Source organism: Corvus hawaiiensis, chromosome 12 (assembly GCF_020740725.1).
Source record: "Corvus hawaiiensis isolate bCorHaw1 chromosome 12, bCorHaw1.pri.cur, whole genome shotgun sequence".
Classification (NCBI taxonomy): Eukaryota; Metazoa; Chordata; class Aves; order Passeriformes; family Corvidae; genus Corvus; species Corvus hawaiiensis.
This window is the reverse complement of record NC_063224.1, coordinates 16,418,419-16,430,965: the sequence shown is the minus strand read 5'-3', so window position 1 is coordinate 16,430,965 and position 12,547 is coordinate 16,418,419. Positions and strand designations below refer to the sequence as shown.

General features: G+C 42.4%; 2 protein-coding genes across 4 annotated transcripts in view; one reads left to right on the top strand and one right to left on the bottom strand.

Moving 5' to 3' along the window:
• Positions 1–1,353: 1,353 nt before the first annotated feature.
• NUDT19 (nudix hydrolase 19) lies at positions 1,354–7,010 on the bottom strand. Its single transcript, XM_048316956.1, has 3 exons — positions 6,242–7,010; positions 4,229–4,436; positions 1,354–2,616 (listed from the first exon to the last, which is right to left on the bottom strand). Exons 1-3 carry the CDS (start codon positions 6,923–6,925, stop codon positions 2,390–2,392), a joined length of 1,119 nt encoding a protein of 372 aa, XP_048172913.1. The 5' UTR covers positions 6,926–7,010; the 3' UTR covers positions 1,354–2,389.
• ANKRD27 (ankyrin repeat domain 27) overlaps positions 7,008–12,547 on the top strand; it is a 55,099-nt gene continuing 49,559 nt past the window's right edge. For all 3 annotated transcript variants that reach the window (XR_007206414.1, XR_007206413.1, XM_048316951.1), the window contains exon 1: positions 7,008–7,086. The gene's annotated coding sequence lies outside the window, so the exon portion shown is untranslated. The remainder of the gene's footprint in view (positions 7,087–12,547) is intronic.

Here is a 12,547-nt window from a genome sequence, read left to right as displayed (position 1 = left end):
AAAGCCAAACCAGCTGTAGTACCAAGAAGTAAATGGTCAACTGGAAAGAGTTCATAGGGATCTGCTCCTGTGGAAGCAATGAATAACTTAGTGTAAGTACTTAGTGTAGTTCTTAGCTCTGCTTGAAGACTTAACCCCAGAATCATCACCTAACACGAGTGCCAGAACTCTGCATTTTCCCCCACACATCACCCCTGCGCTCCTCCCCTGCCCACATTCCCATATCCACAGTCCTGCTGTACCCCGGGGGTGAGCTAAATAATTTATCAAAAATATTTTCTCATAATACCCACTTTCTACCACAAAAGTTAACTGGTAGAATAACCATAAGAGACAGAATAAAAAAATCTTGTGTGTATTAGAATTCATCATCTCGAGGGATATGGTCCAGACAAATAAAGTGAAGGTTCTTGGAGAGCACACTGTCACTTGTTTAAGGAACTGGTATATGGGAATCCCTGGAAACTGCCCTCAGTGATAAAGGAGCAGGAGAGAAGAGAGCTGGCATCTCTTTAAGCATCTTTTCCTTGAAGTAAAAAAGCTCTTTGTACTTCTTCTCTGTACTTCTCTTCTTCATGTGTAAGAAATCAGCAGGAAGGGCAGGAGACCAGTGAAGCTGAGTGAGGCCCTTCTGGTCTGACTGAAGTGCAAGAAAGAAATGCATGGGCACTAGAAGCAGGAATATGTATCCATAGGGGAGAACATAGGGATGGCACTTGGGGGTATAGAAATGGGATCAGGAGAGCTAAGGCACAGTTGGAGCTGAATGTGGCAAGGGATCAGAAAAAAAATAAGGGCTCCTAGACATATGTTGATTGGAAAAGGAGGACTTAAACGAATGTACACCCCCACCCCCCACTACATCAGTGATAACCCACATGGACTGGGGTGACTGGGTTTCTTTGACATTGGACTTTTTTTTTGCCTCAGTTTTTGCTGGCAGTCATGCTTCCAACAACTCTCAAGTCACTGAACTTCAAGGTGGGGAAATAAAGTACCTTCCCCCTTGTAGGAGAAAACCAAGTTCAAAACCATCTGAGAAACCTGAACATAGACAAGTCCTTGGGACATGATGAGATGCATCCCAGGGTTCTGAGGGAACCGGCAAGCATGGGTCCTAAGCCATTCTCCACTGCATTTGAGAAGTCATGGCACACAGGCAAAGTCTCCAGTGACTGGAGAAAAGGAAATGTCACACCCAGCCAGAATATTCAGAAGGAGGTGTTCTACTGCACAATATACAGTGTTCTGCTTCACGGGGTCGGTGTTCAGCACAGGTTTACAAACCTCAACAATGTCTGCAAAACCACCAACAGTCTGGGCATGTTCTGAGACAGAAGAGAAACACACACCTTTTTTTCGGTGTTTTTTTTTTAATCCAAATGAGCTACAAACCAATTGAATGGAATTGATGCAGAAGGTTTTAATTGAAACACAGAACAAAAGCTGGAACAAAGCTTTCTGCACAACTTTACTGACTAATTTCAAATCATCATTCATTCTCCTTCCAGATAAACAATTTATAAAACTGCTCCATTGACTGCATTTATTGCACAAAAGAAAAGACAAATCCAATCAAACAAAAAATCCAAACCAAAAATTAAGCAGCAATCTTTCCTATGAAGTTCTTAAATCTCAGATGTATTAGTAAAGTAGTTAAGAAGCAAAAAGTGGGATGTTAGAATATGGAAGTGGGTGTTTCAAGGAGATGTATCATTCCTTTAAGTTGTTGACATCTTTTTGAGCTAAAAAATTATACTCTTTTATTTTTTAAATTGCTTACAGCTTGAAGATAAAAAAATAACGATAAAAAGAATGCACTCAATTCCATAGATGACTTTGTTTAAATTAAGTCTACCTTTGAAAATTGTAAAGTTTTGAATGATTACTATTAGTAGAAAGAATTTAAATATATCAAATATAAAAATTAACTTTATAATATTATTTTAAAAATTGCATTATAGTTAATTTATATATATATATCTATATATCTATACATACATTGCTTTTCTCCAAGCTAAAAGAGAGACTAGACTGGAGATGTCAACAAATATAGAATGGGAGATTTCATTCATTTCTACACACACATTGCAGTTATCTAATGGGTGACTTTGGAAAGCATAATGAAAGAATTCTTCAATTCAAAACATACTTGCTCTGAAGACAATATATACTTAGGACAATTGCGGCCCAACAGTGGCACAACTGTTTTTAAAGACTCGAAGAATTAAATACACATAGATGTGACATCACACACACACACACAGACCTAATGCTTTGGCAGGACAGAGGAATAGTTTCATGACTATTTGGCAACAGTTAGAAAGCACCAAAACCACAGTGAGCATAAATGTAATTAAAATTATTCTAGATTTAAACCAAAGAAATATTATAATCTGCTATTGTAATCTGAATTATCACACTTCATCATCAATGGATTTATATGCTTATATTTTGCTTGAATATTAACATAGACAGCAAGATTGTTGATGCTTTTTATTACTATCCTGTGAAATATACCACCCTCTTTCATGAGATCTTCAACCTTCTTATCTGTTGACATACTGATTTTCTTTTCTCCTGTATAATCTGGATCTTCTGGATATAACTCATCTCCTGGGATGGAAAAAATGATTTAGTTATAGATTGCCAAACTTTTTTCAGCCTTTTCATTGAGTGACACTGGCAATTTTTTTAGGATTTATCAGACACGTAAATCAGTGGAAATGTATTTCGCAATGAAAAAGTAAACTGCCTCTAAACAGCTTCATATTTAAAGATACAGCCATAAATTTCTGAAGTATGTCAGTGACACTGCAGTGCACACTGAATGTTTCAGAGCTCCTTATAATGTGCTATTAATATACTATCATCACAGCCTGGGCAGATAGGAGTGTATATAGGGGGAGAACAGGACAAACACTTTTGCATGTGTATAAAGAGGACTAAGAACAGAAACTTATTGTGTTCTATTCTGTTGAAGAAAACAACTGTTTTGCCATATCAAGGCATTATACTCTCGTGCAAGACAGCTAATATACCTCAAATACAGAAATCCTAGAGGTCAATTGGAACAAAAAAAAAAAGAAAAAAGGGAAAGCATAATGAAAAGCAAACTAAAAAAAGCAGAGAATAGTAAATAGTACATGCAGCTTTTCTTAATATTGCGTGTACATAATTATGAAATGAGAGAGACTTAAGTAGGAGAAAGGGCAGGAGGAAGATGACTTAAGTGTATGGTTTTAGTCTGGTGCCTTATCACTGCAGCTGTGAGGTGTGATACTGCAGCTGTGCTTGAATCCCTTGTCCTTACAAACTGATAACTGAAGTAAAGGAGAATTCCCACTGAAAAGGGCTGTTCCTGTTTGGCCAAGGAGATAAAACTATTTATTTAACAAACACACAGGAAAAGGAAAATAATGCTAAATAATAAAATCTCTCGCTGTGGAGAAAAAACCTGGGAAAGTGTCAGAGTCCTCCCTTTGGTCTCCTCGGAGCTGGGGCTTGGGCCAGGGCCAGGCCCTCTGTGCCCAGCAGAAAGTCCTCCTGATGTGTTCTAATATCAAAGCAGTCCAGTGGAAAAGGGAGAAAATCCGAAATTCCAGGGAAGGGAAAAAAAAATTCAACTCTCAGTCTCTCTCTGGAGAAAAAGAAGCTGAACCACTGGCCAAAAGCTGATTGGAAAGCAGCAAGCTGGGTGCTTTCTCCCTCCCCTGCCGCAGCTGGAAAAAAAATTGCTATCTCAGTGTGTCCTTGAACAAGCTGCAAACTGCTTTGAAAAGGTTTTGCTCAGTTTTTTTTCCTTCCCCCTCTCAGGCTCAGTTTAGAGGCATAGAAAGGCGCAAAGTTAATTTCTGGGCATAGGGCAGCGACATGGGATACACATCATAAGGTCACCCCAAGACACTGGCTAAATAAGGGGAGTTCTAATACACCCTTCAGGTTATATGAAGCTGAAATCCTGGAATTTCTTCACAAATACACATTATGACAATGATGAGACAATAAGATTATGAGCAACTAAGAAATTACTGTGCTGTCTGATCCCCTGGCTTGTCTCTGACTGCAGCCACTGTCACAACTGTAGCAAACAAGGTAGAAACAGCATGCAGTAGCTTGGCTTAAGGGTATTTTCCTTACAGTTATGGCTGGTTTATGTCATGTGGCTTCAGCACATAGCATTCAGGAGATGCTGTGTATTTAGGAGAACTCTCCAGTGTGTCCTTACCCGGCAGCAGCTGGATGAAGCCATCTGGAGCACTCAGCATCACCGGCATCCAGCGCTCACAGCCCTCGAGAGCGCGCGCGGAGCTGAACCTCTGCAACTCCCCGAGGGAAGAGAAGTTGCACAGCCTACAGAATTCATAAAACTGCGGTGGAGGAAACCAGATCTCTTGAGACTGAAAGCGTTCAATGGCTTCTGGAGGTGATGACCACTGGAAGATGAAAACAAGCCTTGAAATAATAGTTTCATCAGCAGATAGAAAGTCTGAGTAACCTGAAAAGTCATTTAGCAAGGCAAGTTATACAGCAAAAGAGCTTGCAAGAGGCCGTATCTTCTGAACACAATAAAACCCATGTATAAAGTATACCAAAATAACAACAACAAAGACATTTTAAAAATTGAAAAACATAAACAATCCATAAAAGTTACTCCTTTTTTCCCCAATAAGTTTTTATTTTACACATAGACATGCCAGGATTAGAAACTGACATTTGTTTTAGGGGCCCAACTAGAAGTTTACTGAAACCAATGGAAAACATTAAACTCTGTGTTACCAGAGGTTGATGCTTTGGTTGATGCTACTGATGCTTTGAGAATTAAAAGTACCTCTTAACATCTGCTTCTTAGAAGCATTGTTTTTGGAGTATGAACACCCAGCTATTCATGCTTATTCTGCATGTTAAAACTATTGGTAATCTTTATTTCATCTCACATGGCAAATTTTGTAATAGAAATATGTGCATAATCATTGGCAGTAGATTTATGCTGTTATTAACAAAATTACAACATAAACTCTTTGGAAAGTAAGGTTTCAGGTACTTTTAAATTTCTGTAGTAAAATTTGTTAAACAAATAAATAAGCCAACATTAGTTAATACCAAAACTGTTAGATAGGCTTTTACAGAACTGTTTGATTTCTCATCTACTTGTAACTTGTAATCAAACTTTTCAGAATCCTAGAAAAACTTAAGGACCCGAATGCACCAGACCTTAAGCTCTCTGAGAGCTTCATGAAGTTTGTTATTTTTAAGCATTCAATTAAAAAAAAAAAAAAAAAGACAAAAAAAATCAAAGAAAATTTTCATGGACTATTTTAACAAGTTTATTACTTAAAATATCCCAACTAACTCCAAAAGACAAAAATTACTAGCATCTCTTGCAGCCCTGGAATATACCTGTACCTACCACATGGATCTCTCCCTGTATACTGAGTGCTAGAGGCATTTAACAACCACTATACTGCAGGAATGAACGTATAAAAAATGGTATTTGTCATCTGCCTTTGAAAGAGACAGTAATTCAAGGTGAAAGGCATCTGATGTGACACGGATCATGTAAAACGACCTCACAAAAAACTCTCTCCCGGCAGCTGCTGCATCTGCACCTCTGATAAGGGCGGCAGCTCCAGGGGTGCAGGGGAGAGGGGAACCGTGCAGGTGAAAACTCCCTTCCCTTTCCTCGCGTCTTAAGGAGCCTTATCAGGGTGGCTTTGATTGATCTGGAGAAGAGACAGTTGTGTGGAGACCTCACAGCACCTTCCAGGATCTGAAGGGACTGCAGGGAAGCTGGAAAGGGACTCTTTGTCAGGAACTGTAGCGACAGGACAAGGAATAATGGGTACAAATCGAAACAGGGGATTTTAAGGTTAGATATTAGAAGGCAGGTTTTTTTTTTTACTGTAAGGGTGGTGGGACCCTGGCACAGGTTGCCCACAGAAGCTGTGGCTGCCCCATCCCTGGAAGTGTCCAAGGCCAGGCTGGACAGGGCTTGGAACAACCTGGGATGGTGGAAAGTGTCCCTGCCCATGGCGGGGGTGGAACAAGATAATCTTTAAGGTCCATTCCAACCCTTACCATTCTATGATTCTATGCCTGTTCGATGTGTAAGGGCACATTCCCGGCAGTGTGCCGGAGGCAGGGGCCGTGGGAGAAAGGCTCGGGCAGGAGCACCCGCTCGCATCGCGACACCCGCCCGGCCGGGCTGTGCTGCATCCCGGGCACCGCCAGCCCCTCTTACCAGGACGGCTGTCACCTCCTGGTCGTCCTGCGAGGCGTGGGGCGGCCGCTGCTCCAGGCAGCACAGGAAGAAAGCCGTGTCATACCGGCGGCCGCCGCGGCCGGCCCTGCCCACGGGCGTCAGCCAGTTGCTCCACTCGTGCAGCGCCCAGATGTTGGGCGCGCAGCCCAGGTGCTGGCACAGCCGCAGGAAGCAGGACGCGTCCTCCCGCACCCGGCGCCGCCACTCCTCGAGCTCGGCGGCGGGCGGCAGTCGCTCGGCGGGCAGCGGCGGGGCCGGCCCGCGCCCCGGCACCAGCAGCAGGATCCCCGCCTCCTCGAAGGTCTCCCTGAGAGCGCAGATGCGGAAGGCGACTTCCCCCGGCAGCGGCGAGCCCAGGCTTTCCCGGTCGGTGGCGAAGAGCGGGGCGCGGCTGCCGCCGGGTGGCGGCGGTTTCACGGCACGTAGCCCGCAGTGCGGCGAGGCGGGCAGCAGCCTCAGCCACTCGGCGGAGAAATCCGCCGGCTCCGCCAGCCCGCCCGGGAACACGTGGGCGCCGGGCATGAAGCCGCTGCGGGAGCTCCGGCGCAGCAGCAGCAGCTCGTAGTCGAAGGGGCCGAGCGGGGAGCGCGGCGGCCGGCCCGGCGTGCCCGCCGCCAGCAGCAGCGTGGCCGCCTCCCGCCAGTGCCGCAGCCGCGGGTTCATCTTGGCGAGGCGCAGGGCGCTGCTGCAGCCGGGCGGCACCGCCGCCTGCGCCCCCGGAGGAGCCACTGCAGCCGCGGGCGCGGGGCGGGACAGCGCCGGGGGAGGGCCGCAGGAGGCGGGCCGGGAGCCGTGATGCCTCAGCCCTCCTCAGCCCTAAGCCGGTAAGTAGCGGGTGCCCTCAGCGGGCGAGTGCTTAAGGAAATACGGAGGGTTTAAGACAGCGGTGGCCGGGAGAAACGAGGCGATGGCGTTAAGTGGCTTGGGAAGCTGTGGCCTGGGGTAGCTCGCGCTTCCTGGGGGGTCACAGCACGGAGTGTATTTACAGCGCCACAAGGTGTAAATGCCGAGGAGCTTCCTCGGAGCCCAGAATCTTCCGGAGCACAGGTGAAGCGTCTGTGGTTACATTCCCGGGAGTCAGCACGGGGTCAGGAGCCAAGGACTCGGATTTATGATGGTAATACTGCTGCTGACCCGCCAGCTGGCCTCACAGAAATCTGCTTATCTCAATTCCATAGCGAGCCATGCTGGCAGCAAAAGTCATTTTAGGTCTGTAGTTAAACGTGATGTTTGACAAGTTGTTTGAATTTGTTCTAGTACACTTCAAAGGGGAAGAGTATGAAGAGTTTTAGTTAATTATTACAGAACTCTTACGTTTTGAGGTTTTTAAGTACCTTGTTACCTGAGAAAAAAATATTCAGCAAGGTAGCAAGATCTTAAAAAGGTTTTTTGAACCTTTAGGAAACATTTTATTTTGTTGATTGATTTTGATTCCTCAATTTTCTTTAATTTGTAAGAAATTTAAGCAGAAAAAAGCTGATGACACAGGTTGAGAAGTTTTGTTAGAATAATGTTTGCATGTAACATGGAAAATCCTCTTCCTATCCATAATCCTTCTCTTGCCAGATTGCATTTAGCAAATACCCATGTGCCTGTACATGCTTCTGACAACCTCTCAATTTGATTTTATATTTGAGCTTGTACTTGATACATGTGAGATGTGTGCCACTGGAGCTGAAATGAAGTTTAGAAGCAACTGAACCAGTGGGATGCTGGATCACGTCAATTGAAAAACCCAAAAATGACCTTGAGGTGTGCCCAGACATAGCTGGGCCATAAGCTCACCCTGGTGCCAGACTGCAGTGAGCAGGGCAGGTCAGCCAACCCAGCTGATGCTGCTAAAATGAATGACCACACAATAGACAAGCATGCCTCCCTCTCCTTCCCTTGCTTATCACTGAATATACAAGCAAAACCAATGACATCTTGTAACTTGAGCCACCCTTTTTCTCACTAATTTAATAATTTTTTCTCATTAGTAATTACCACCTTAGACTGTGGAAGCACAAGGCCCATTAATGTGCCTGTTTTCTACTAGAAGGCACTTTGAACCTAAAATCATGACATTCACCTTGGTATTTGTTTGACTTTCGCACTCTTTGTGTAGTTAACTGTTTTACTGTGTTAAGTATACATCTTGTTAGGAATGTGCTTTGCCTGAAAGCTGCTTTACTGGTGAAATATTAATAAACTACTGAGGTTTTTCAAGATTTAACATCCAATGAGCTTGATGGCTAATCAAAAAGATTTAGGGTCCATTATGTCAGATCATTTTAGCATAAAGGCATTTTAAGTAGAAAGTACTTATGTACCAATAATGAATGGAGTCTCTTTCAAATCAGATATAATACCAGCACATATACAAAAGTGTCTTACTACGGCAAAAATGTAACATCTGATAGCCCTGGAACATTGTTTCAGAACGTATCTAGGAAAATCTGATACTAGAGAATAGCAATGATTATAGTGTTACCTCAAGTTTCTAAATGGAAAGTTTGTTTGTTTGTTTTTATCTAGGACAGTCTAAAGTCTCACAAGTGCTAGTATGTAAAGCAGGGACACCCTGGCAAACAAGGCATAGGATCATAGAAAGGTCTGGGTTGTAAGGGACCGTAAAGATTACCTGGTTCCCCCCTCTGCCATGGCAGGGACACCTTTCACTATCCCACGTTGCTCCAAGCCCTGTCCAACCTGGCCTTGGACACTTCCAGGGATGGGGCAGCCACAGCTTCTCCCTCACAGGGAACAATTTCTTCCTAATATCCCATCTAAACCTGCTCTCTCTCAGGTTCATGCCATTCCCCCTTGTACCTCCAGGCCCTCGTAAATAGTCTCTCTTCATCTTTCTTGCAGGCTCCCTTCAGGTACTGGAAGGCCACAATTAGGTCACCCTGAAACTTCTCTTCTCCAGGCTGAACAATCCCAATTCTCTCAGCCTTTCCTCATAGCAGAGGTGCTTTATCCCTCTGATCAACTTGGTGGCTTCCTCTGGTTTCATTGGCATCCGCTGGTATTAAACCTTGCGGGTCTGGTTCTGTAGGCATTCTTGCAGGGGAGTGGAAATGGGACGTGTGGCTGGCACAACACTGCTGTCTGCAGCCTCAGACACACAGAGAATGCCAGGGCTGGCCTAGAGCTGCAGTGCTGGGGTTACAGCTCTCTCCAGGACTAGAGCTCAGCATTCAGAGCAGTCCTTTGGACCCAAAGACAGCCAAGTGCAAACTAAGGTAAACTTTCTTCCCTACTCCACTTGCTGCATTTTTCCACACATTTCGGGGGTATATAAGGCACCTGTTCTGCTTGAGAAGGTGCCATTTCTTATCTGAGGGTCAGCAGGTTCACCCTATTGCTGGCAATTTTTTTGACTTCCTTTCAGTATTGTCTTAGGAAGAGTTGTTCAATACCCATCCACGGCAAAGCTGAAGTCATCTCATGTGAAATTCCACGAGTATGTGAGTCTTTAACTGACCCAGTTATCAGGACTGGAGGTGGCAGGAGGTTCTGAGAATGAACACTCAGAAACTCTCTGAGCAAAGATAAAGGATGCAAAGGGATGTTTTGCCCCCTTCCAGTTTCCTGCTAAGAAAGGCAAAAGATAAGGTCTTTGAGTGTATATCTGCCCCCTCAAAGTTACAGCTGACCTGCTGGAGGTAGCTCACATGAATATAGAACAAGTCTTACAGGCAAATTAGGTGTAAGGTTATCTATAGAGCATCTCCAACTTAGATGACTTTTTTCTTCAGTCTGTTCTGCTAGCATGCAGAGCTCATCTCACTTCTACTTAAAATTTCTATAGCCTTATGAGTGATTTCAGAAAAAAGGAGAAAATCTGAGGAAATCTATTACTAATCCTCAAGCAAGCAGACCAGTTTATTGCATTACTGTGTGTAAGGATTCCAGCACAAGGACATTATGCTTCAAGGGCCAGTTGTAGGCTGGGAATACAGGGCACTTTAGTGTGGAGAGAAGTCTCCCCATAGCAGGAATTAGCTAGATACATGTGTGACACTCAGTCAAATGTAACAGAAGGCTAAAGAGTCAGAGGTCCCCTTCAAATTAAATGATAAAAAAAATAAAAAAGGTATTTTTGCTAAAAAAGTTAAGAATTCAGCTGTCTTTCATTCTTCTTGTATGCCAGAACATACTATTGTTTACCTAATGGACCCCAAATACTTCTGTATTTTAGGTTGGTTTCAAAACCAGATTATGTTGTATTGAAAAAAAAAAAACTCTTCTGAGTGATGCAAAGGTTGCATCAAATGAAATACCATAAGGTTATTGCAGTGATAATAATTCTTTGTGGCATCATATTTCAGCAATGCAGAGGTTACTTCAACATTTTTCTCTACACTTCACTTACTGCCTTACAAGAAAAAGAAAGCATAAGTTTGTTTAAAAACAAAGGGTTCAGGTCACTAGATATATGGAAATGATTGTCAAATTAACTTTCTGGGGGTTTTTTGTACATTGTTAGCAATAGAATGACTTCATTCCTTTTGTTACATCACTGCATAAATTATTTTGCCCAGACAGGTCAGTGCAGATCTCACTACTGTAATAATTAATTTCAGATTAAAAACAAGGTCCACCAACATTTCATCATTTAATTTAGTTTACATGCAATCCTGTGAGTTGGAAATGATTATACTAAGTCAGTTCTTGGTTTAATTTAGATGCATCTTTGTCCCCATGCAGATGTAATATCTACAATACTGAATTTTGACAATTTTGAGTACCAAAAAATGCAGAGATTTCACTAGGCTTTTCTACTGCTTCCTAAACTGGCTTATTTTCAGTGTTGTAGAATCACAGAATCATTTAGGTTGGGAAAAAAACCCCCAAGATCATTGAGTCCAACCACAAACCCAGCACTGCCAAGTCCACCACTAAACCCAAGTGCCACATCACATCTTTTAATTGCCTCCAGCTATTTCAAATGGTATTTCAAATACCTCCAGGTCATTTCAAAATGACATGCTAAAGCTTTCAGCTCATACAATATCAACAAATAGGCAGACTTAATAATTAATTTAAAAAGTAAATAGATTATTCACTGTATAGGTTTTCAAGTATTGTTTCCAAATTGTGAATAAGTGTCAAACCTAGGAAATGCAGGTTTATGATTATAACACCATTATATCAATTGACTAAAAGGAAAAATAAAAAAACCAGCTAACTTCATACAAAATGATATTCCAACAAATTAGGCAGGTGAGAAAACTAGGTTACAGATAGTATTAACAACTGGAACTATTCTACTTCCAACAGGTGCATAATGGATTACATGTTTTATGGAAACAGAAATTATGGTTCTAATTCTGCATCTTTTAATTACATGAATAGTTTTCACACATATAATTTCTTGCCAGACTGAGTACTGATGGCATGTTTGAGGAATCATTTGGAGCGCTCCCTCCAGGACCCAGAATTCAAATGTATATAGCTTAAGTTACACCTGCAATTAGCATATTAGATTAAGTTGCTAAGGGAGTATCATGTTTGCTGTCTCTGGTAGGCCTCAGTCATATTATACAGTATAAATAGTTAAGTATTTTCTTTTGTCCTTTTTTTCTTATTTCCTCCTTTCTTCCTTCTTTTCCCCAAGTTTTATGCTATTTATGTATAGTTTATGTATAGATTCTTCTGGATCACACAAAGGAATTGCATTTGAATTTTTTTTCCATGAGACAATTATAGATGACTGTAAGAAATGAGGTTTACTATTCTTTCAAAAACCCCATGATTTTTAAAGTCAGCTTTTTGGCTGTGTGGTTTCTTAGTGCTGTGGCACATCAGTGAATTCAGCTGTGTGTGCTATTTGAACATTTGTGTGCGAGAGACAGACTTGACTGATCAGAGACTCCAGCAATAATTTCATGCACAGTGGAAATGATCAAAATAACAGACCACATTTATACCATAACTGTGACTTCCATTTCTGTGCAGCAGAATTATAACTAGCTTTGAGAGGATTTGTGAGTTTGTTTAATTTGGTGGAGATGTTATTATTAAGTGTATGATAAATAATGTCATGTAGTGCAGTGTAAATAAAAGAAAACATACAATTCAATGGAAGAGAACAAAGCAAAAACCCACCGGACCCTGTGGAGGGTTGAGAAGCCAATTTCTGTCACTCTGGTAAATCACAGTAGATATTCTGACAAATGGCTGGAACTGAGCAATAAACATAAGTGCATTTGGGAAGTGGCCTCTGTGGGCGACAGATTCAGAGATGCTGCAATTGGATTTGTGTTTGCCTACCTGGCTTCCAGTCACATTGCTTCC

Bases quoted from the DNA above. Each gene is read 5' to 3' on its own strand.
- NUDT19 (XM_048316956.1), bottom strand. From the start codon at position 6,925: ATGAACCCGCGGCTGCGGCACTGGCGGGAGGCGGCCACGCTGCTGCTG. The intron at 4,437-6,241 runs GTAAGAGGGGCT...TTCATCTTCCAG, and splicing joins AGGAGGTGACAGCCGTCCTG to TGGTCATCACCTCCAGAAGC. The intron at 2,617-4,228 runs GTAAGGACACAC...TTTCCATCCCAG, and splicing joins CTTCATCCAGCTGCTGCCGG to GAGATGAGTTATATCCAGAA.